The sequence below is a fragment of the Plasmodium relictum genome, assembly GCF_900005765.1.
Source record: "Plasmodium relictum strain SGS1 genome assembly, chromosome: 12".
Classification (NCBI taxonomy): Eukaryota; Apicomplexa; class Aconoidasida; order Haemosporida; family Plasmodiidae; genus Plasmodium; species Plasmodium relictum.
This window is the reverse complement of record NC_041690.1, coordinates 914,306-930,148: the sequence shown is the minus strand read 5'-3', so window position 1 is coordinate 930,148 and position 15,843 is coordinate 914,306. Positions and strand designations below refer to the sequence as shown.

At 18.5% G+C, this 15,843-nt stretch overlaps 4 protein-coding genes across 4 annotated transcripts; 2 read left to right on the top strand and 2 right to left on the bottom strand.

The window, feature by feature from the left end:
- Positions 1-90: 90 nt before the first annotated feature.
- Positions 91-2,751, top strand: PRELSG_1224700 (conserved Plasmodium protein, unknown function; the record flags this gene model as incomplete). Its single annotated transcript, XM_028678033.1, has 1 exon — positions 91-2,751. One exon carries the CDS (start codon positions 91-93, stop codon positions 2,749-2,751), a length of 2,661 nt encoding a protein of 886 aa, XP_028534363.1.
- Positions 2,752-3,166: 415 nt separating this feature from the next.
- On the bottom strand, positions 3,167-4,360 carry PRELSG_1224600 (conserved Plasmodium protein, unknown function; the record flags this gene model as incomplete). The annotated part of the gene is made up of 1 exon (XM_028678032.1): positions 3,167-4,360. One exon carries the CDS (start codon positions 4,358-4,360, stop codon positions 3,167-3,169), a length of 1,194 nt encoding a protein of 397 aa, XP_028534362.1.
- Positions 4,361-5,249: 889 nt separating this feature from the next.
- PRELSG_1224500 (conserved Plasmodium protein, unknown function) lies at positions 5,250-7,643 on the bottom strand (the record flags this gene model as incomplete). The annotated part of the gene is made up of 2 exons (XM_028678031.1): positions 5,250-7,012; positions 7,292-7,643. 2 exons carry the CDS (start codon positions 7,641-7,643, stop codon positions 5,250-5,252), a joined length of 2,115 nt encoding a protein of 704 aa, XP_028534361.1.
- A 1,535-nt stretch (positions 7,644-9,178) lies between these two features.
- On the top strand, positions 9,179-15,748 carry PRELSG_1224400 (conserved Plasmodium protein, unknown function; the record flags this gene model as incomplete). The annotated part of the gene is made up of 1 exon (XM_028678030.1): positions 9,179-15,748. The coding sequence occupies one exon, from the start codon at positions 9,179-9,181 to the stop codon at positions 15,746-15,748; it is 6,570 nt and encodes a 2,189-aa protein (XP_028534360.1).
- Between the last annotated feature and the right edge of the window lie 95 nt (positions 15,749-15,843).

The following is a 15,843-nucleotide window of genomic DNA, read 5'->3' as shown; positions in this document are numbered from 1 at the left end:
TGAAAAAAGTAAGAGAGTCGTATAAAATAAAAAATAAGTAAATAAAATATAATTATAATTATGCTTGTTGTTTGACTAAATAATTTTTAAATGTTTAAAAAATTATTTTTTAACGTATTTGAGTATAAAGAAAAATCATTTATCTTATGCAGGAAAAAAAGGAATATCCTTTTGATTAGAAATGAGAAAAGTATTTCATATTATATAAAAAATAAAAAAATAAATATTGACAATGAAGAAATTATATATAGAAAAAAAGGAAATTACCAGAATATCAATTTGAATTTGATCAGTAATAGATGTTTTGTAACAGTAAATAAATATATAGAATATAATAGAAAATTTGCATTTCAAGAAGAGAATAATGAAAATAATAAAAATGATACCAGTTTAAATAAAGGAAACGAAATAAATTCAATAGAAAAAATACTAGATGAAACTAACTCGTTGATATACATAAATGAAATTTGTTTGAAAATGGACCAAGCCATATTGAAATGTCAAAATTATGAAGATATTTTGTCTATTCTTATAACTCACAGAGGAGCATTATTTCTACAAAATTTAATAACAGCTATTCGTATGTTAAGTGGGTTTGTAATTGAAGAAAAAAAAAAAAAAAAAGAAAAAGAAAAATTAAATTTATTAAACGAATATACAAAACATGTAAAAGCGGAAAAACTCGAAAATTATGACATGAATGATGAAAATGAACAAAATATAGATAATAAAAATATTATAAATATAGAAAATAAAAATAAAAACTTACAAGATAAAAATATTTACAATAATAATAATCAAATAATAAATGATGGTGATGTAAAATTTTACGAAGAAAATAATGAAACTATAATTGATAAAATAGAGAAAAATTTAATAGAAAAATACAAAAATATTTTTGATGTATTAAATGACAAAAAATTATTAGAAAGTGAAAATAATTTCCAAAAAAATAGAAAAATTGAAGAAATTATTGTTCTAGATGAAAGATATAATTTATTAATAGAAGATATATATAAAAATAGAAAACATTTCGATGTTGTATCTATTTGTCATATTTTGATATCATTGAAAGAATTAAATCATAAGCATTTTTTTTTGTTTAATTCATTTATTAATCCTTTAAAAAAATTTGATGTGTATATAAAGGAACAGTTTGAAAGTAATCAGAAAATTTCATATATTAATTCTACTATGCATTTATTGCTAGAATGCTTTAATGCATATATATGGGCTGGTTATTATAACCTAGATATATATAATAAATTAATAAGTTCCATTTTAATAAATAACTTTATCCATTTAAATAAAGATTTAATATATGCACATTATGAACAATTAAATAATTATACTCATATGAATTATAATTACAATATAAATTATCCAATTTCTATAGAAGAGTTATTAAAATTTTTTAACTTAAATAAAAATTTCTTTTACATAGATTTTTTATCAAAAAATGATAATGCATTTTTTCCCTTAAGTAAGTTAGTACAATATGAAAAAAATGCAAAAAATAGAGATTCTCAACTAACAAATATAGAAACAATAGAAATAAGAGAAGAATTTACAAAACAAGAAAATCACATAATGGAGAATGAAGATGATCTAATAAAAAAAAAAAATATATATAATTATATAAATGAAAAGAAACCAAATATAAAAAGTGAAATATTCACTTCTGTTTGCCCTATTTTTTTAAATCTTGAATTATTTCTTAAAAGTTTAGAAATATATAAAGATATTTATGTATATAATCCTGAGTTTTTTAAAATATCTGAAAAAGTTGTTTATTACTACACCCCTTATTTATCTCCATCTATTTTAAGCATGATAGCTGAGGCATTTTCTAAACATAGAATTTTTACTATAGAGCATGACAGAGTTTTTTCTCATATTTCTAGAATATTAGAAAAAAATTTCGAAAAATTTTCATATGAAAATATTTTTCATATTTTAAGGGCGTTTAAAAAAATGAACTTATTTTTTGAAAAATGCATAATTTTAAGTGCCAACAAATTTAGAAAGTATTTTCATTATCTTTACATAAACAGAAAAGAATGTATATTGGCATTAAAAGATATATCTATTTTAATGGAATCACTATCATTTTTTAATTTTACTCATCAATTTATCGATGAATGTATCATAGAAGCATTAAATTATTTAGAAGATTATATTGATGATATTGACGAAGAAACATCAATAAATGTATCGTATGCATTAGTATTGTCTAATTTGTTTCATGTTAATACATATTTTTTTTCATTTATATGGAGAAAAATAGGAAAAACGACTTATTGGGAGAAGAGAAAAAATCAAATTTTTTTATTATGGCTATCTCATATGATACAATTTAAGTGGATGGATTTTGATTTACCAAAATTTTGTGTTTTAGAAAGTTTAAAAGTTTTTTATTTAAAAAGAAAAGAAAACATGTATTCTTTTTCTAAAATTATTTCTAATATTTCTAAAATATTAGATGAATTGCAAATTGATCATGAAGTTCATGTTGATATTTATTGTCCTTACATATTAGACATTTTAATTAAAAAAAAAAGACAAGTTATAATGCTAACTGAAGATACTACTAGAAATGAAGTAAATAGAGAATTGGGAGATTTCAAAATTATTTCAAATCATTTAAAATTATATGGATATAATGTAAAATGTGTTAACACTAGATATTTTGATACTTTAAACGATGAAAATAAAAAAGAATACATAAAAAATATTTTGATGTCTTTTTAAAAATAGAAATAACTTTTTATAATTCTAAATTTTAAATAATAAATATACAAGTATAAAAAGAATAAAGGAAGTATACCACAAAAAATAAAAAAATAGAAAAATTATAAAAATAATAACTTGAAATATGTTATTTGAATTAAAATTGTATTAACAATATGATTTTTCTTAATAGCTGCTATCATATTGATCATATAAACGGTTTTATTTAATTTAAAAAGGAAATCAAATTAAAAATAAAAAAAAAAAAAAAAAAACTATTAATCCAATTAAAATAAAAAAAATAAAATAGTAAAATAAATTGATACGGTACAAAAAGTTGGATAAATATATGTAATAATTTTTTTTTATTTTTTAAATTTAATATAATATTTGTAAAAAGGGTAATTTTATTTTAATTTAAAAATATATACATATATTAAGTAATTACTTTATTTACTTTTTTTATGTTATTTTTATAATATTTGTCCATATTAATTAAATATTTTATTAAAACATGGAATAAATGTTGCATTATTTGCATTTTTTTATTAAACACGAACATTTTTTTTAAAATTGTCAAATAATAAAAATGAGGTATATAAAATTGTTTTAAAGAATTATAGCCTATATCTTTTAATAAATTATATTCATTCAAGTTAATGAAATGTTCTTTATTTTTACTTAGCATATTAATGTATAAATCTCCAGATACAATTTCATCTTGATTTAATGAAATATCATCATGTTTTTCATATTCGTTATTGATAAATAAAGCTATATTAAAGTCATAAGTTTCGTAATACTTATTTGTTTCTACTGTTCTATTTAAAATAAGAGAAAAAAAATTGTTTTTATTTTTTTCAATTATATTAGCTATCATGTTGACATTCCCGTCATTGAATATTCTTTTATTTAGCTGATCACTAATATTATTCCAAGGATATAAATATATAGGTATATTTAAAAAAATATAGAAATACACATAAAATATAACACATTCTATTTGTATATAATCGTTCTTTATTTTTGTGAAAAAAATCAATAATTTAATAAATTTATTTAATATTGTATCAAATGATACATTTTTATATTTCTTCGATACATAATTCTTTAATGCTTGTAGTTTGATATATCCTTTTATTAAATTGTAATCTTTATTTATAAAAAATTTTCTAGTATAATTTTCATAACAATTTTTATATAAAATTAAAAAGTATTCATATATGTCATTAAATTCATTTAAAATATAATACAAGTTTAAGTTTATAGTATCATCATCTATATTTTCTATTAAAGAATTATTAAATATATAATTATTTATTTCTAATTTACTTTTATTTATTGAATATAAAATTAGCAATGTTTCATAAATACTTTTTTTTTCTCCATTAATGTAAGTATGTGTCATTACCATTTGAAAAGAGCTGCAAGAAACGTACTCTATCATATCGTTTAAATTATAAATTTCACTTAATATTTTTAATATTAATACTGATGGATCAAGGAATCTTAAAATTTTACAATAATAATTTTTTTTCTTTTTCTCCTTTATATATATATCATATATTTCATCATAAATTACATATATTTTCTCATTTTTATAATCGAATTTTCCTTTTCCTTCCTTCATTTTTACTTTTAAAAATTTTATAAAAAATGGATACACCAAGAATAATATAAATTTTTTTATTGAACACTTAAAATAATTACTTTTTCATTCTTTTTAAGTAATCTTTATATAATATTATGAAACTAAAATTTAAATATATTTTTTTTTTAAATATTTAAAATTTTTCTATTTTAATATTTATTTTAAATTATAAAAAAATAATTTTAAAGTTTACTTTTGACAGTTGTTAAAAATAACTAAAGGATTAAAACTATGTTTTTTAAAAAAGTTTTCTTTTTAATATTTTCAATGATAAAATGAAACTTATTACATACAACATACCCAAATATGTTAAAAGGCTATATTTAAATTTTTTTTAATATTTACTTCTGTTTAAAAATAATTTTTGAAGAAACCAAAAAATGGTAATTAATTAATGTTTCTCTAATATATAACAATTCTCATAATAACATTTGTAAACAATATTGATATTATATCATATTTAAAAGTTAATAATTTATTAAGATTTATAATAATATAACGTTATAAAGAGGTATATTCCTAATGTATAATAAAAATGAAAATATATATTGTACATTAAGAAAAAGGGAAAAAAAAAATTTTAAATTGAAATAATATTTCAACGTAAACTTAAAATACAAAGAAGGATCTATGATAATTTATGGAAATAATACATAAATAAATTATATTAAAATAAAGAGAAAAAAATAAAATAAAAAAACTAAATTATATTAAAAGTACATATTTAATTAAATATGAGCGATGAATAATGACTAAAGTGTGCATACATATAATAGAGCAAAAAAAAGTCAAATTATTTATTTTTAAATGACATATTAGAAAAAGAAAAAAAAAAAAAATTCCTTTATTGTCTCTGTTCCATTAATTTTTAATGCATATTATAAAATTTAGAAAGAGATCTATGCCTTTTTTCTTTTTTGAATGTCTTTTGATTATTGTTTGGCAAATTTTGAAAAAATGGAGGTCCCTTTATTTTAATATTTAAATTTGTTTCATAACCTAATAAATTATTATCATTCAAGAAATTTATTTTTTCTATATAATTTTTTTGATCATTCTCGCTTAGTTTTCTAAAACCTCCTCCTGTCCTCAAGATGAGCTTAATATTAGATGGGGAATTATTATCATTAACATCTTTTTTATTATTATTATTTCCATTTTGTATATATAAATTATTTATGTTATCTTTGAATTTTCTTTCATTTAAGTAATTATTGTCAACATTTAATGTATCTGTAGAATTATTTTTGAAATATTCACTATTTAAACTCCATTTTTCTTTATTATCATTTATGTTCTTTTTTGATAAATCATCCGAGTTTTTTTTTCTGTCATGTCTAAACATTTTATCATCTTCATTATTTTTTTTTATAATATATTTTCTGTCTAAATTATTATTTTTACTCATATTTCTTGACGTATTCTTGTTTAATAAATACTCACTTAAGGTTTTTTCCGAAAGAAGGTTTAATGACTCATTATTATCAACTGAAGTATTATAATCTGTTTCCGACAATTTGTTGTTTATGCTATTTTTGTGATTTAAAGAATTTTTATCTAATGACATGCTTTTAAATAATTCGTCGTTTATCTTCTTTTGCATTTCTAATGTGTTTTTTATTTCTGTTATTTTATAATTTAACTTTTTTATAGTTTGATGTAATATATCTACATTTTTTTTATCAGCTTTATCTTTAATTTGATAAAGAAATTTATCATATACTTTTTCTACATTGTAATTTGATTCACTTCTAGTATCAAATAAGGAATTATTTACATCATAATCATTTTCATTATTTTTTTCATTACATAATTTTGTTATATCACTTTTTTTTTTTTTAATATTATCAAAATCATTATAAGTACTTGATGCATCACTTTTTCTTATTTTATTATTATTAATAGTACTATAATATATTGAAGCATCACTTTTTTTTGTTCTATTATTATTATTAGAATTATCATAATTAATTGATAAATTACTTTTTTTCGTTTTATTACTATTAACTAAATCTAAATATATATTGCTCTTGTTACTTTTTTGAATATTATCAATGCAACTATAGTTTGCTTTACTATCATTTATATAAATATCTAGCATAGAGGCAATTTTTTCCGTTAAATGTATCTCATAGCAATTATTCTTTAATTTTTTTAAACAATATGATAATAAATACTCTTCTTTCTTACATAAGGATTTAATTATTCTATTAGTTGCTTCTTTTTTATTCTTCACAACATTTAACCAAGTAATGAAATAAAGCCTTTGTATTTTATATTTTTTATCTCTCAATAAAAATTTTAAAATAAAATATAACAATTTTTGATAAATATGTTGTAAATCCTTTCTGTAAACATTTCTATCTTCTTTAATTTTTATTTTTAAATCTTGCTGCTCTTTTAATGAACTCATATTATTAACCATTTCTTTTTTTAGTTCTTCATTTTTTAAAGTTAATTTTCTTTCTAAATTCGTATAGGCCTCTTTGTTGCCCATGCCTCTTTTTAAATCATCTATTTTTCTATTCCATTCATAAGAATTTTTGCTGTAATAATCAACTACTTTGAAAAGATGAGCAATTAATTTTGCTATTATATCAATATTATTTGTATCCTCACATAATTCTATTTCTAAAAATTAAAAATTATTTTTGGCATTTAATATATTTATTATTTTACACAAACACAAATTTTAATATATATATATATATATTATTTATTTAATACCTAAGTGCATATCTTCAAAAAACTTTATTGTACAGTTATACTCTATGTTCATTAATAATACTTTTATTAATAATATTTTGTTTTTATTTACGATAAATTTACATATGATATTCTAAATATATCATTTATATATTATTTTTACAATTAATATTTAATTTGTTCATTTGATATTTTTCTTTTTACCAATATTTTCAAAATCATTATATGAAGAGTTATTTAATTTTGTTTTTATTTTTTTTATATATTCATTTGTGTCAATGAGTAAATTATTATATTCATCATTTTTGTTAAGCAAATATTTTATTTCTTTTCCAAACTTCTTAATTAATGAAAATAATTGCTCATATCTTTTGTTTAAATCTTTTTGATTACTTGTTATGCTAGTGAAGAATTCGCAAATCTCACTTGTATTGTTAATTGAATTTTGTTTAATATAATTTACTTTGCTATAGTTGCTTAAATCTAAATAAGATTTATTAAAATTTAATTTTTCGCTAAGTATAGAAGATTTTCTACTATTTTTTTTTTTTTCCATTTCTATTTATAAAAAAAGAGAAAATAAAGACAAAAAAGAATGAAAACTAAAACAAAAACAAAAACAAAAACAAATTTCTAATATAAAGTTAATTTTTTATAATCTTTAATTTATTTAGAAATAATATTGTATCGAAATTTCATTTATTTTTTTTTTTTTAAATTAATACCTAAACTATAATTATAACCGAACATTCTCTATCTTTTCAATAAAATTAAGATAATCATTAAAAATGATATAATATAAAAATATATAACATTTATTAATAAATTATAATTATTTTTGATATTTTTAATTATGTTAATAAAAAACATTTTTTAAATGAATTATTAGGCAAACTAAAAGATTTTTAGTTTTTTTTTTTAATTAATTATTTATGATAAATATAAAGAATTACTTATCTAAAAGCATAATTATCAATAAAATTTTTTTGTGTAGACGCGCAAAAATGAGTTTTCGATATATACTTTTTTTTTTTTTTTTTCTTTTATTAATGTCTTTTTTTTTTTTTTAATGCTAATAAATTAGAAGTATATATATATATATAATACTTTTTTTTTGTATAATAGAAAAAATATATATGAATTTTAATATATTATTATGTTTTTAGTTAAATTTTTTAAATACTTCAAGTTTTGAGCAAGAATTATTAATTTTTAAAAAAAGTTTAGGTATTCTCATAGTCTCTTCTAATAATGTATATACACAATAAGTTTTTAAAGATTGGGAAATGTTATACAGTATTACGTTTAATAAAAATAATAAAAAACAATGTAATAAATATGTAATTTTAAGATATAACCTTTTTGTAATTTGCAATAAAGTTATTTTTCATTTAATTTATATATAATAATAATTGTTATTCAAAAAAAAAAAAAAAATGAAATCTTAAAAAAATTATTTGACAACAGAAATGTGCAATTTATTTTATATGATTAATATTTATCATTATTTATTTTTTTCGTATTTTTTTAATCATTCATAATACTCTTATTATATTATTAAAATATATATATAAATAAATGTGAATTTTTATCAGTATTATTATTATATTTATTATTATTTTTTTTTAATATATATAAAACTATTTGAACATTGCTCTCCCTTTATATGTAAAAATATAAAAAAAGGGAAAAATAAAACTTATAGAATATTTTTTTGTTTATATATTTTAGTGTATTGTTATATATTTATTTAATATTTTTTTCTTAATCATGCAAGGTTTTTTCCAACATAATATAAAAAAATAAATGTATATAATACAACTTAATTTAGAAAATAGAATCAAATGTCATTATCTTTCTTTTGTTTTTTTAAAAAGAAGATAGATAAATAATAAACAATTAAAAAAATGAATGCAAAAAACTTTATTTAATAAATCTAATAAAATAGGAACATACTTTATTTTAATAATAAATTGTATAAATAAGTATTTTTTTTTTTTTTTGTATCATATGTATATAAATGTTTTTATAGCTTTTTTTTTTTTTTTTTTGTTTTTGTTTTTTTTAAAGCTTTAAATAATTATATATAAAATGGATAGTAAAATAATTTTAAGAAGATCATCAAGATTAATTCAACATAATACTGAACAAAAAAATATAAGTTATGAATCTACAGAACAATTGAAGGAAAATGATATAAGTCAAAGGAAAGATAAAAAAAAGAAAAAAAATGTGAATGATATAGATGATCATATTATAAGCACTGATGAGAATGACTCATTAGATGATAGTGATTATAGCGAAAGTGTCAATGTAGACGATGATGATTATGATGAATCATTTAAAGAGAGAAAAAAAAATGAAGTTAATAATAAAGCAAAAGATGGAAATAAAAAAATTGTTCATTATTCCAGAAATAATGAAAATAATGATTATTCAAATGAAAATTCCCCCAATAATAAGATATATAAAAATAATAATTTGAAAAATATCAGTTACATAGATAAATTAAATGAAAATATAGATGATGAAGATTTTGAGATATTTAAAAGAAGTAAATTTGATAGAAATAAAAGAATATCTACTGCAAATAGGACAAATAATCAGACAGACATAAAATTAAAAAAAAGAAAAAGTGTTTATGTTGAATCAAGCAATAGCGAAGATTCAAGTGAGAGTGATGATGAATACACAAACGAAAGTACTAGACCTTCGAAAAAATTTAAAAAAAATGACAAAATGAAAAATAATAAGATAGATGCAAAATTTCATAAAAATTTTGAAGATTTTAATTTATATGAAAAAATAAAAAAAAATCCTAAAAATTTGCATGAAGTAATTGAAGAAATATATTATATTTTATTTAATAAAGAACAAAATGAAAAAGTTAAAATATCTACTTTTTTTTTAAATTTTTTAGCTGAATGTTCAGGTAATGATACCTTAACATGGACTATTGATATAATTGATTATATAGATAAACAGATATATTTATATGAGGAAATTTCTAAAAACAAATCTGAAGAGTTGTTTTCAAGTAATAGACTAAAAGATATCAGTACTAATGAAATTATAACACCATCAACAGCAAAATCTAATAGCAAAATAACTAATATAGATGAAATAATAAAAGATGAAAATAATTTTGAAAAAGTATGTACCTTTAAGTGTGAAAAATTAGAGCAGTACTTAACTACAGATTTAGATAATGATGTGCTAATAAAAAAAAAAAATGAGAATAACAAGTCATATAAAGCGTTCTCTAATTTTTTTTCTGATTTTTCTTTTCATTTTGACGAAAATTATATATATGAAATACTATATATATGCATATGGATATTTTCATTAAGTGTAAGTAAATACAGGAAAATTAGATTTACTTCTTCACTGGCAAGTTTTTCTATATTACTAGGTTTATGCAAAAAAATTAATTATATTAATAACCATGAAAAACAATCAAGGAAACAATTATTAGCAGAATATGTTAGAGAAATAAAAAATAATAACTCTATGATGACTAAAAGAGGTAGTAGCATAATTAATAATAGAAATACAAAAGATATTGATCTTGAAGAGATTATTCATTTTAAAAATACTAATAATGAAGAGATTAATACTATTATACACAGAAATTTAATTATTAGCCAATTAATTGATAACATCAATGAAGATAGAAGAAATTTAACCATATTGAATAATTTTCTTTTATGCACTTATAATATTCTATATAAAAATAAAATAAAAGATGTATTTATTGACATCAGAGTAATAACTCTGGAATATTTTTATAATTATTTAGATATTTTAACAGCATATTTTACTAATAGAAAATTTACCAAACTGTTAATATGGATATTATATGATAAAGATAGTAAAGTAAAGATGTGCTGTTTAAATATTTTAATTTATCTATGTAATCATTACAATATGAGTACAAATAAGAATTTAAAAATTGTTGAACTACTATATATTTCAAAAAAGAAATTATTAAATTTAATTTTTGATAATGATTATAATGTTAGAATAAAAACATTTGAATTAATATTAGAAATGAGCAAAATGCAAATTAGAAAGAGTGATTTAATAAATTTAAAAAGACACACGAAATCTATTAATACGAATAATAAGGAAGTTATTTCATCTGATTATGATGATACTACAGATACCTCTTGTTCTGAAGTAAAAAAAAATGATAATTTATCTTTAGTTTATGATTGCGATAATAACAAAGAACCCGATGATACTACTAGCATTTTATCTAAAAGGGAAAAAAAAATCGTTAGTAATTTAATATGGTTCAATAATAATAATAAAATATCTAAAATTATTACTTCTTTAATTTATGAATCCCAAATAAAGCATAAAATTAAGAAAAATGATAAAAAGAAAAATAATTATTTTGATGTAGATCAGGATGATATAAATAATGAAATAGTTAGATATAATATAATATATTTAACCAAATATTTGAATAAAAATATTCCTACCGTTAAAAATTTTATTCATTATTTTGATTATTTAGCAAATTATAATGAAAACATGAAGTTGTATTCAGTAATCGATAAATTTATTATAGGAATTAGAGAGAAACTTGATTCAATAAATAATATTGATATTATAATTGAATTGTTATGTGAAGAAGATACTACATCATATAATTTATGTCAAAAAAAAAAAAAAAATAGCATTAAGAACAAAAATATAAGTACAAAAGATAGTAGTGAAGAAGAAAGAAAAAATGATACCGATGATGAAAACGTGAAGAAGAAAAAAAAAAACAAAGAAAATGCAAAAGACAATGATAAAAATTATAGCAAATCACATAATTTAAATAATGATCCTAATAAATATAATATGGGTTATGATTTGAGGAAATGCTTACTTCATATTTGTGAATCATCCTACAAAAGTTTTCAAAATGATATAAATGAATTAGAAAAAAATAAGAATAAAAAAAACATTTTATCCAGTAGTATAACTGATAAAAATATTCATAATATGAAACTAAACAGTGATACTAATAAAATTAAAAAAATGATAATTTACACATTTCATATTATAAAAAATAGCAAACTACTAATAAAATTGTATCAAACAAATCAAGAACATTTATTATTAGTTTATAAAATTCTAAAAATTGCATTATATGAATGTAAACATATATATAAAAATGAAGAAAAAAATAATATATATAATTTTTCATCTACAATTATGGAATATTTTAGAAACGACATAGATAGTAATATTAACTTTTTTTTTAATAACGTTTTTATTTATTTAAAAGAAACATATGAATATTTATTTTATTTACTCAAAAATTTTAAATTACCGTATTATTCAACTAAATATACTATGAATATGATATCTCTATTTTTATCTTTAAATGAATCATTTAAAAATACTAATAAATTATCAAGTGATTTATTTTTTGATTTGTACTATACATATTTTGATAACTTTCTTAGTAGCTTTCAATATTATCGTAAGAAATATAATACAGAAATAGAGTACGACGAAGAAGAAGAATATATAGCAAATAAAAAAAACAAAGTAATTATTATAAATGATAATTTACTTAATAAAGACAAAAATGTAATAGATTCTATTGAAAATGATTTAATTAACAATATTACTACTTTAATTCACCTTTATACTTTGTGTTTTAATTATATTAATAATGATTTATCTAACTATAGTAAAAAAAATGATATAAAAGTAGATAGAAACATTAAAAAATTTATAGAACAGGATTATTTTAAGTTTATTGTTAATGAAAAATATCAGCTATTCCTTAAAGAAAATATTTATTTAAATGAATTTTTTGATGAAAATAAAATGGCTTATTATGACAAACATTATTTACAAAATAATAGTGAAGAGGATGATCAAATAGGAGAAAATGAAGAAGAAGAAAATGAAGAAGGAAATGGAGGTGAAGATGAAGATGAGAATGAAAAAGAAGATGATAATAATATAATAAAAAATAAAAAATTTAAAAAGAAAAAAAATTATATAAATAATGAAGATGAAAATATATTCAAAAAATTAAACAATAAAATAAATAAAAATGAAAATATGCATTATAAACAAAACAATAGTCATAATTTGTATTATTGCTCAGATGCTTGTGTGCATGCTAATATAATAATACATTTGTGCTTTTATTTAATAAAATCTAAAATTAATTCTATATATTACTATGGAGAATCTCTTAATACTCCATCATCCAGATTGATTTTATTGTGTATTGATCAAATATATATAATATATGAAAATTATATTTATCATTTATGTAGAAAAAGATATTTTTTTAACTATATACATGATTTTTTCTTAAAAAATTGTTTAAAAGAAAATGAAAATTTGGACAGAAGTAATGTAATAGACAATACAATTACAGAAAAAGATACTAACGAAAAAAATGATATAAATGCAGAGAATAAAAAAAGGAACGAAGAAGAAAAAGAAAATAAAGATAATCAAACTAAAGAAGAAGAAAAAAAAAATAAGAATAATAATATAAATTTAGAAGATTTAAAAAATTTGCATAATATAAATAGCAAAAAAAAAAGTATATTAAGAAATTTGTTTCTAGAGTTAAATTATTTGTATCAAAACGTAATAACATTAAGAGATGACTTTAATGATTTATTAATATTTTTAATTAGAGTTTCTAATAATACTATATTAAAATACGGTACATTTTTAAATTTAATGAATGTGGCACAATTAGAAAATGTGATTTTATTTTCATTGGATGATTTAAAAAGATATAAAACATTAGAACTATTTTTAAATAAAAGTGATGAAGAAGATGACATCAAAGATTTAAAAAAAATTGCTGAAAAGTATCTAGATGTAAATGAGGAAATTAATAAATATAAAAATGTTGCGAGATATGTTTACAAAGAGGATAATGTTCTTTTTAATTTTGTTACAGAATTGTTCAAAAATGTAGAAAATATAAATAATGATAATTATAATTTTGTTAATTCCTTTTTATCTATTGATATAAGTGTATTTTTTCCAATAAACACATACACCTACATTTCTGATATGTGTAAAATATATAATAAAGATGAATTAAGTGAAAATAAAAAAATTTTGGAAATGCAATACATGCATATGACATTAATAATAGCTCAATTTATTTTAAATTGTAACAATATAAATATTTTTAACAGTTGTTTAGGAGTGTTGTTGCTAATACATCTTAATGTTAAAAATAAAGGACTATCTTCCATTGCTTTAAACTTTCATAATAAATTAAAAAAATATAACATAGATATTTTTTATGAAGTACTTTTATGTGCATTAATTGGTTTATACACAGCTTACATTAATAATGCATTAGAAGAAAAAGATTTATTATTATTTAGCACTTCTATAGCTAGTAGATTAGGAGTAAAAATAATAGAGAAGCAAAAATTACCCTTATGTAAATTTATTCATTCTTGCGTAAATTGTGCTTTGAATTTAAAAAATCAAAATTCTTTTTTAAAATATATTTTACCTTATGCTCAGAAATTGAATCTTTCTGATTATCAACTTAATTACCTAAAAAAACAAATTATAAGCTTAATTCAGTCATATAATATATCCAATAACACATCAGTAAAATATGAAAATAGTATATTTGAGCACATGATACTTATCATATGTAAAAAAAGAAAATTAACTGATGAATATAAGGATTCTAACTATGAAAATTCATACATGAACTTAAATGAAAGTATACATATGAATATAAGTAAAAATATATCCAATATGAATAAAAATTCAGAGGAAGTTACTATTAAAACAAGGAAAAGTGTAATAGAAATGAATAAAAATATTGAAAATAGTGAAGAAATAAATAATGTCGAAGAGCAGCAAATAAATCTTCATCAAAATAAAAAGAATGCACAAAATAACAAAAATTATACAGAAGGAAAAGGCCAAAACACTAACGAAAATGATGACATACTTCATGGTAATAATGATAATATAAAAAATAATAGAAATATTTATAAGGTTAAAAAAGAAATTACAAATGATGAAGTAGAAGATAATGATATCGAACATATATATAATGATATTAACAATGATAATAAAAAAAAGCAAGATGAAAAAGATAAAAAAGAAAGCATTGTAATTGATGAAGAAAATGAAAATAAAAAAGATTTATCTGAATATGAAAAAACTCCTTCTAATTCTACCTTAAGTAATTTCATCAGTTTAAATGAAAATGATGATAATGTAAATCTTATTGATGAAATGAAATATGATAATAATACAATTGAAAGTAATAATAAATCTATATATATAATTAATTCTAGCCCTAAGCCTATAAGATCAAAAAAAAACACGAAATTACGCTTAATTACTAAAAAAGAATTAGATACAAATATTAATGATGGATTAAATAAATCGTTAAATGTTTATACAAAAAATTCGATAGATAATTCTTTAAATAGCTCCTTAAATAATGTTAGTGATAAAGATAATGATGAAATATCTATCATATCAGAAAAAAAGGATAAAATAAATTATTTTGTAGACAATGATGATGACTCTAATTCAGATATTATACCTGGAATGTCACCTATTAAAGTGAAAAAAAGAAAAAAAAGTGAATTATCAACTCCTATTTCATACGCAGATGATTTAATGAATTTTTAAATAACAAGAAATACTTTGTGTAAATTTTTAATTTTTAAATAGTTGCAAATTTGATTCAATTAAAAAATAAAACTCTATTATATAAAACGTTTCAA